Raw genomic sequence first — 10,056 nt, 5'->3', positions numbered from 1 at the left:
CACCTAGACAGCCTGACTTTAACCACAGTCTGTATGATATTCACTGCCTTTCTTATTAAGACCTGAATTTCTAGATCCAGGCATGGAGCTGGGATCAGGCTCCTTTCCTCCTAGGTGAGAGGATTTTTGCATAGAGAACACAGATTCATACGGTATGGGTAAAGGAAGCAACTTCTTACCTTGCCTCCTGTGTGCCAGGGGGAAAGAAAGGGAAAGATTCCTAGGTAAAGAAGGACACTGAAGGTAAGAGTTTCTCACCAATTTAGGCAGCTATGGCACCCGTGACTAGGGGGAAGAAGGTGGATGTGGAACAACAAGCCAGCAATTTTCTGAGGTCAGCAGGACACAGCAGTGGCAACATTAACCAGGGGTATGTGTTGTCTTTAGCAGCTTTGCAAAAATGGCCACTGGCACCTCTCCTTGATCAGGCCACCAGCTAAGGCCACAACTAGTGCTGAGAGTGGTTAGGTTTCTGGAGGCTGAGTGGCCCAGATGCAAGTAAACTCATCAGTCCTTTAGCTGGTTAGTCAAAGGCCACTCACATGCTTATGTTTCAGAAATGGCACTGGAGCCCAAATCCATACACTGTCTTATGAGCAGGCTGCAAGAGCCAACTTTATATTTAAGTCCACAGGCTTTACCTACCTTAGTGAAGAGGTCTCAGGACCAAAGAGAGCCCATTATAAGGTGGCTTCCAGACCTGGAAACTTTTTACCAAGATACCAACCATTTTTTTTTTTCTTGAGAGACACATTTTTCTTTAATAGATATATTTTAATAACATGGGGTCATATGTTCCATACCATTTTTTAAATTTATGTTTCCACTTAACAATAGAGGGTGTGCCTAATACATATCTAAATTGTATCAATCATATATTTTGGTCAGTTCTTTAAAATTTTGTTGTCTCATAATTAAATTAACCAACTTGCTATTACAGAAATTTAGGTTATTTCCAGTTTTCATTACTATAAACGATCCTGTGATAAACTTCCTTTATGCCTGAAATTTTGTGTACTTCCTTAATAATTCCTTGGAATTAATTTCCAGAAGTGGAATTCCTGGGTCAAAATATATGCCCATTGTTAAGGCTTTTGCAATGGATTTCTAGATTTCTCACCAGAAACAATGTGCCCATGCATTCTTGCCAACATTGTGTGCAAGTGTCCACGTTCTATACCCGCAGCGACATTAGGTATTATTGTTTTTTAAACTTCTGCCAATTTGATAGGAAAAGTATATAAAAATTTAATAAGGTCTTTTTTAGTTTGTATTTGTATTTTATTTCTTTTCAAAAATACTTTAAAAAATTTATTCTCCACTTATATATTTTCTTTTGTGAATTGCACATTTATGTTCTTCGTGATGTGTACATCATGGGAATTTGAGAAAGTTCTTCATGTATTAAGAATGCTAAACTTTGATCATGTACCACAGGCTTTTACCCTGGTTTATTATTCAACTTTTTAAAATTTAACTTTTTTATCAAACTTATACATAGTTTAAAGATCAAATGTTTTATAAAGCTATTATTAAGACCCTGATCACTCCTGCCATCATTTTTATGCTTCCCAGAATCAACCATTTTCAACTCTTTTTAACTTTTACTATTTATGTCTGTATCATTTTTATGCTTCCCAGAATCAACCATTTTCAACTCTTTTTAACTTTTACTATTTATGTCCGTATCTCTAAATAACATGCTTATATTGCTATTTATTGATTTTTTGTTTTGATTTTAGATAATATGCATTGATTTCTCTCAAGGGAAATGTTATATCTTTCAAGCTGTACCATTCGGAAGGGATACAGTATTTCTATTCTTTAAGATTAGATTGAAGGACTTGAAAATGTATTTTTGACAAAATGTAAAGTTACCCTTCTCCAACACAATATGATTCTGATCATGCCCTTCCAATTTATGTGCTTTTGTTATCCAGGATTTGCCCACAAATGAGAAATTATTTTTATAAATTCAGTATTTCTTTAGATTTATGCAGACATTTACCATTTTCTTTGCTTATTATTTCTTCTCGCATCTTAAAACTTTCATCTAGAATTGTTTTTCTTCTGCTTGAAATAAATTCTCCATAATTTTTTTAGTGGATGTGGTTGATAAACTGAAATCTGACTGAAAATGTTTCTATTTTGAAAGAGTCTCAAGATGTTTTTCAAAGATAGTTTTGCCGAGCATTCAATTCTAGTTTTTTTCTCTCTTGGCACGTTAAAAATATTTTCCCACTGTTTTTTGGATTCCATAGTTGCTGTTGAAAAATCAGCTGTTAGTCTAATTGTTCTCTTTTGTAGATGATTTGACATTTTTTTCCTCTGGTAGTTTTTAAGAGCTAGTTTTTTTGTTTGTTTGTTTGTTTTCTGTGATTTTCTGTAGTTTCACTATGATATAGGTTTACATTTCTTTTTTATTTAGCTTCATAGGATTTGTTGGGCTTCCTTAGTCTGAGGATTCATACTATTTATTAGTTCTGGAAAATTCTCAGCCATTACTCTTTTGAATATTGCCATTTCTCTTTTTTCTCTCTTCTCCTAGAATTCCAGTTAGAGATATATTGGACTTTCTCCCTCTATCTTCCTTGTATCTCTTTTTCATATTTTCTATCTTTTTATATCATCTGGACATTCTCTTGTCATCTGTTCTGTAATTCTTAATTATTTTTAGCCATATTTAATCTGCCGTTGAGTCCCTTAATTTCAATTATTTTATTTTTTTGATTTCTAGGATTTCCATTTAGATTTCTTTCAAATGTTTTTGGTCATTATTGGTAGTCTTTTTTTTTCTCTCTCATTTTTAATTTCTTATTTCTTTTCACGTAGCTTTATATACTTGTTTTTTTTGTCTGAGAATCCAGTATTTGAAGTTTTTGCTTGTCCAGTTTGCTGTCTTTTGCTCATGAATGCCTTTTTACTTTGTATATTTTGTGATTTTTGACTGTGATCTTTTATTCCTTAAAATGTCATCAGTAAATGACAAAATTAGATAAAATTAGATCGAAGGTATGTTCATCTAGAGAGCATGCACATTTGTTTCTGCCAAGTACCTAGAGGCACTATATATTAGGACCACTTTTTCCTCTGCATTAACAGGATGTGTGTGTATGCATGCGTGTGTATGTATTTGAGATATAATTTGTGTACCATAAAGTTTACCCCTTGAAAGTATATAATTTAGTAGTTTTTAGTATGTTCATAAGGTTCAGGACCACTTTTAAACATATCCTTGGCTTGAGGTTTAGACTGCACTGATATTGAGTTTGTGCTGCACATGCACATGAGGGCCAGCTTTATGGTTACAAATTCTTGGGTGAGATTTATATTTCTTTCACCTAAGACCAAAATTTAAGGGCCAGATTACCTTGTTGTCTCCTGCAGCACAGGTTTGTTTCTATTTGCCTTATACCCAAGGTAAAGCCCTGGTCCCAACTTTATACAGGAGTTTCCTTTCAGATTTCCAACTTGAGAGTTTTATCTCTTGTCTCCTCCATCACTGTGGCTCAGAACAGAAGTTCAAGGTCATAAATGCTGAGCAGCTGCCTCAGGGCAGCTGCCAGCTTTAGACTTAGCTCACTGCTCTGAATTTCAGCTCTTGGTTCATTTTTGGCGTCAGAAGACTTGCTTCTTTACTTGTCAACTCAGCAATAGATTTAGAAATATTTTTTAAAAAATATTTTATTCAGCATTTTTAGTTGTTTTTAGTGATGGGGTTATTTGGGATACTGCAGGACTATTTTCTGCCATTTACTTTTGTTGATAGTGTGCATTTTTTTTTCTTCTTACATCTTTAGTCAGCCCTCCAGGGTGAGAGCGTGGTTCAGTGCTAGTCATGTCCTGTCTTCACGTGGCCTTCTTTTCCTTTTTGGAAACTGCAGTCGAATTCCTTGACTTGACTGGGGTCTGGAACTTTCACTTACTGTCCTTGAAGAAGGGGACATTGCTGCTTCCTCAGGCCCAGCCAAAGAAGTCTCACACTTGTCTTAGGCTATAATAGAGCTAAATTCATTTCCTTCCCTTTGCTCATGGCTTGCCAGCTTTGGGGCATGGGTTCTGAGTTCCTTCTGCCCCACAATCGCTTTTTTCCTGGCTCCTTTTGAGCATAATTTCTATCATTGTGCCTAACTGACCAAGAAGATAGAGACAACATCCTCAAACCCTTTCACCTCCTCTCAGGAGGCCAGCTTGCTTTCGCAGCCATCTTCCCCAAAGATGGGAACAACAAAGGGAACATGCTCTATGGGTCACTGCTATCCACAACCCCAGAGTCTCAAGTTCAGCTTAGGAACTTTGCAGCTGCTCTTGGAAACACCACTCCACAACCCATTCCTGGGTGATTGAGTGTCTAGTCTATCTGGGGCTGGGCCACTTCCCTCCCCCTTCAGGAAGCTTCTGTTAATTATTACTTACAGGAAACAGAATAGGAAGCATGAAAACGGTAATCTCAAGGGATTGGAGAAGGAAATGATTCCCATAGGAAAGTTTGTCAGAATCTCTTATGGAAGTTTTTATAATCACCACCCTTCTAGCTCCGCTGTTTCTGGTAGGAGTGGACCAGAGTGAGAAAATGCTGAGAACCATTGATCTAGAATTATGCTGTCCAGTTTGGTAGCCACTAGCCACATGTGGCTATTGAGCTCTTAAAGCATGGCTAGTAAAATAGTGACTGGATTTTAAAGGTTTAATACAAAAAAAAAAATCTCAATTTTTTATATCGATTAGATATTGCAATGGTACTAATTTTGATATGTCTGATTCAAATGTTTATTAAAATTAATTTCACCTGTTTCTTTTTACTTTTTAAAAGGTAGCCACTAGAAAATTTAAAGTTACAGATGTGGCATGCAGTTGTGGCTCACTTCATATATCTCTTGGACAGTGCTGATCTAGAAGATAACTTGTTCCTTTTGGGGGTGGTGAGGAGAGAGAGAGAGAGAGATTTTGAATCTAATTGTGGTTTCTGCCTGCAGCCTCTCCTGGTTACATGGTTGGTCATTTTGGCCTGGTTCCTATGGATAGAAGTGACTTCATTCATCCCCGCAGAGGTTTCTCAGCAGTGACCACCTCTCCCAACGCTAAGTAGAAAGAAAAATATTCCCCAAGGGGGAAAATAAGTGTGGGTTTTTCAAAGAGCCATGTAATCAGCAAGAACTTCAAATGGTTCTCATCCTCATTGTTGCTTTCTCTAGAAACTCACCAAGGTCAGCGCCCCCCAGTTAGCACATTATTCCATATTCATTTCCATAGTAGTTTGGATACACAGGGAAACAGCTCTGAGAATGCCATGTGCTTTTTCTGTTCTCTTTCTGGGGCTGGCACCCCAGCTCTGGTGGTCCAGCTCTGGCTTCCAAGCTGTGGCCGTGCTGTGCGTAGACTTCTCTAGAGAAATGGGGCAGCCTTCGTGCTTGGACTTGGGCGTCTCACCCACCTGCCCTAACTCTGAACCCCCTGCCTTGACAAATGACACTTGATACAATAGATGATTTCCTCTATGCCCAATTTTATCCTGAACTTCTACTTCATTCTCACAACGTTTTTCACTCATGTCCCCTTTGCCACCATCTTGGGTAATATGGATGTAATCATTTAAAAATATTTTCTGACTAATATAAATACATTCCTAATTTATAAACTTCAAGAAATAGTCCATGCTGATAAGCAACATTTCCTCAGTACCCCTAATCTAGAACTAGGGGAGAACAGGAGGATTTGCTCCAACACTCCTCTCCAGTACTTTATCTTCCAGCTGAGTACAGCTGGGGGCTGAAGGCCTTGGCTTCATCAGGCTGCCTGGTGACTTTGGCAAGGAATGTGACCTCACCGGGCCTCCTCTGCCTCCCATGGAAAGTGGAGAGGATAAGAGCGCCCTGCCTCCGACATTGTGCAGCCATTAAATGAATGTGTGCGTGTCAGGTGCTTGCATCAGTCTTGGCACATACGCATACGAGTCCTATTATTATTTTTTAGCAAAATGAGATATTCTAAATTCTATTGTGAAGGCTATTGTTTTAACTCAATAGTTCCTGTGCCATCTTTATTTTATAACATTTCAATGACCTCATAGTACCCTTTCACGTGAATATACTGCAATTGGTGTAATTGATTTCTTCTCTCTCTTTTTCTCTCTTCCCCCTTCCCTTTCTTCTACCTTTCCTATGAAGTTACTGCGTAAACCTATTTATATTACTAAGGTTTTGGTAATATTGCCAGATCCTCTACATGTTTTTCCAGAATTATGCATGTCGTACCTCCTGCCTATTAGAGTAGGTGTCAGGATTAAGGGTTGCCAGCTTTTACTTTCCACCATCGAAAAGTCATAGCTCAAAGCCTTGGTGCTTATAAAGAGCTTCCTTCCCACCACTCACATCTGACCTTTGACTTTTATTCCCATCTCTGAGCCTGCCCAGGTGTCAGAGGTTCAAGTCCTCTTCTCTGAGACCCACATCGATCTCTTTCTATCAATTTTCATCATTTATTCTACTTCCTGTAACATTTAATTCGATATAGTATTGTCATTTCATAATTTCTTCCATTGGATTGTAAGAATAATTACTGTGGTGGAGGGGAAAGAAAGGTGAAATTATTCTACTTGAATCCACTTCTTTACTGATATATCTGCTCGTGGTGTCATTTTTGGTTTCCTTCTCTTTTCAGAAGCCAGCAAGTTCTCACTGATCCATTTTCTGATTGTTTCAGCTGCTGTAAGGAACCATTGGTCAGAAAGCAATACTGAACCCCACATAGAAAACATCACCTTTGGTCAGAATCAAGTGGACTCTTCCACAGTGGCCTCCAAAGAGGATGTAATGGTTCATACCCCAGACAAGAGCCATACACCTTCCGATGCTCCAGGAAACTTCACTTCACAAACAGAAACAGCAGATGCTGGAGGAAGGAACGACCCTTTGAGGAGAATAAATGGCACCATTTTTCCTTTTGGGGCTAAGATAGCAACAGCTCTGACTTCCCAGAGCAGCACCTTAGGTAAGTTTGTGCCAGTGATACTCATTTCATTCACATGTGTTCAGTCTTAGAAAGCAAAATTTCTGTCAGTCTCCCCATCCTCCATCTTGAGCTTCATTACCCATTTCAAAGTCCTGGGCTGGGGATCAGACCTGTGACTTAGGTTCCGTCTATGGCACACTGTGGTTAACTGAGTTATAACTATAGACCAGACAAGGATGCAGATTTACTGAGAGGCCCATCCAACCCCATAGAATATCTATTCTGTGTTCGGTCTAAAACCGAACAACATCCAGTGATCCTGCCACACACTGCAATCTCAGAGGTACTAGGAAACACAAACATGTATGGTTGCATGTTTGTGTTTATGTTACTCAAATAGTTATTCTTGCTGCAGTCTGCACAGCTGGTGGCTTGCCATTTTTAGTGAAAGATTTCAAGGAGGGGCTGGAGCTGGATAAACAAGATGGAGGAAGGGAAGACAAAGAAAGCTAGCACTGATTAGGTCCCTGCTACTTTACCGACATGTCTAGTCTCTCATTTCTCATAGCAAGCCGGTGAGGTCACATTACTCTCATCTTAGGAATTTGGGAACTGAAGCTCAGAGAAGTTAATTCATCCAATGGATATAGATCAAATGGCTAACAGGTTTCAGAGCTGGAATTTCAGCCTAAGTCTGTATATCTGAGCCAGGTGGAAGGGTGGCTGAGAAGTGGGTGCTCCGACCATGTATTGAAGATACAGAGGAGAGAAGAGTGAGCTCTTTGTGGGACTGCAAGGCCAGCAGCCTCCTTTGGGGGAGGGAGTAAGTTACACACAGAGCAGAGGATTGTTGGGTAGGACAGTTGTGTGGACAGCATTAGGGACAATCATGGAGGACTTAAAATATCCGGCACTTTAAATTTGGTGTGGTGAGAAGAGTCCCTGAGGGTTTTTGAACAAGGCAGTGACATGATTAATGCAAATTTGAGGAGGGTTCACCTGGTAGGCAGGCATAAGATACCTGGGATGGGAGATGGGGTAGAGGGAACCCAGAGTCAGAGGGACTACCCAGGCAGACCCCACATGCTAAAATATGGCTTGATGGCTTTAGGGTTAGAGAAGAAGGGATTGCTAAAGACTCTTCACAGAGGAAAATTGATTAGACTTGGTAATGGCCAAAAGTAGAGGACGAAGCCATCAAAGATACCCCCATGGTTTCTGTCACATCCTAGTGACAGGAGGTCTGGTTGGGGCACTGAATTCTATAAAGAGGATGTATGAAAGTATTTTATTTTCCATTCATGAATAATGAAGTTGGAGCTTACAAACTCTTCACGTGATGCTGCTTGGGTTTGTTGGTCATCCAGATATTGGAATTTTTTTTATGTTGAATTCAAGTAAATCCTGGAACCAACTTTGTGGAATGTGGGTGATGAGTCATGATGATCAGAAACCGATCGCTGATTCCATATCACCTGATACTTAGCTTCATTGTGCCATTTTCTGACAATTTTACCACAGGATGTAAAGTCTTTGTCTGCAAGATCCAAAACAGTCTTTGTTTTAGTTTGTGGTCTCTCACTCAGGGGTTCGCTTTTCATAGAATGAATAATTGCTCCTGATATCTTATATCTGTATATTTTATAGAGGTCAGAGCTGAGTCCCCTAAAAGAGTTTTCAGACATTTGGAGGTCTGTTGGTGGAATTTTAATTGTCGTTGTCTGCTTTCAGCCTTTAGAAGGAGTCGCCTGCCATCCAGCAGTGCAGAGTCAGAAGGAGGAGGCACCCCTTCTCACACAGAAAGTAGAACGTCCCAGAGTTCCCTGGCAAAGGGGGACAGGCTCCCCGAAGAAGTGACTGCGCACACCCACGTGTCTACTTCTGTTTTGAGCCAGTCCTCTCTTCCTGCTTTGGAGATGGGAGAAGAGACCACACTCTCCAGGAAGAGAAATTCCTCAGAGGCGGAGCTCCCCTGGCTGCATTTCTCTAGGACCTCAGCTTACTCTCCTCCCTCAGATCATTCCACAGGTGAGTGCTGCTGCCCTGCCTTAACACTCTGCAATTATCCGGAATAGAAATAAGTAGACATGTATAGCCAGGCATACTCAGCACAAGAGCTAAGGAAATAAGGGGAAAGACATTAAGCACAAATGCAAATTGTTCAGGGTAAAAGTACAACCCATACAATTTATCTCAGTATTTAAGTTCATCTCTAAAATATGTTTTCTTTAACTGTATGAGGAGTTGGTCTGGGTGGCTGTTCTAGGGCTTTCTGTCCACCAACCCCTACTTTTTCCCTTGCGTCCCACATACACATACAGCAAAGACGAAGTGTTGTTGGTGTGTATTCTTGTGCAAGAGGCCACGTTCTGGGGTGAATGAAAGGGTGAGCATTGTGTCATTTGATGAGGAGTTAGATTTGTATTTCTTCATTATTGCAAAAATGTTTCTTTCAATGGCAAAGATAACGTAGATATACATTTTTCCAGCCATCATTTAAAAAATCATACAGTGCAGGTGCTTGCAAGGCTGCAGGGGTAGAACACTCACCTCTCTGCCATTCTAATTCCTAGGCAACGGTTAAATCTCCTCTCAGGTATTTTTGTCTCCACAAAGCCTTTCTTCAACCCTCTGATCCTCTGGGCCAATCACCTTGTCACATTAGGTTATCTAATGCTTATCTGCCCAGGTAGATTGTAATCCTCTCGAGGGCATAGGCTGTGTCTGTCACTTCTCTTAGGTTCCCCACTGCCCCAGAACAAGGTACACTTAATTAGTAATGGAGATTAGCATGTGCCCAGATATCACAGGCTCAGCCAGTGATGGGCTGAAGAGAATGTCAGAAGCTCTGCCCACCTTTTCTCTTCTCTGAGTTTTTATTCAGAGTCGGTGCATGCTGCATGTGTTTTCATCCCCATGCCACAGAAGGCAGGGCAGAGAGGGTGGAAATATTCTTGGGGAATGGAGGTTAGGTTGCTTTTGAAATTGCCTTTTCAAAATTTTCATATGTCAGAGGTACTTTACAAGACTAGGGATTTGGGTTTATGTCATCAAAGCAAAAACTGAACCCAGAGGTCCTTTCTGTAATGCCTATTTAAAGCCACC

At 40.0% G+C, this 10,056-nt stretch overlaps 1 protein-coding gene across 1 annotated transcript in view; it reads left to right on the top strand.

The window, feature by feature from the left end:
• The first annotated feature begins 6,607 nt into the window (after positions 1-6,607).
• Positions 6,608-10,056, top strand: part of HEG1 (heart development protein with EGF like domains 1) — a 57,184-nt gene continuing 53,735 nt past the window's right edge. Inside the window, exons 1-2 of the mRNA XM_025052136.1 lie at positions 6,608-6,990; positions 8,683-8,979. Coding sequence (XP_024907904.1) covers positions 6,813-6,990; positions 8,683-8,979 — 475 coding nt within the window. The 5' untranslated portion in view covers positions 6,608-6,812. The remainder of the gene's footprint in view (positions 6,991-8,682; positions 8,980-10,056) is intronic.

This window comes from Pteropus alecto, unplaced genomic scaffold (genome assembly GCF_000325575.1).
Source record: "Pteropus alecto unplaced genomic scaffold, ASM32557v1 scaffold251, whole genome shotgun sequence".
Classification (NCBI taxonomy): Eukaryota; Metazoa; Chordata; class Mammalia; order Chiroptera; family Pteropodidae; genus Pteropus; species Pteropus alecto.
This window is presented reverse-complemented; position numbering and strand designations above follow the sequence as displayed.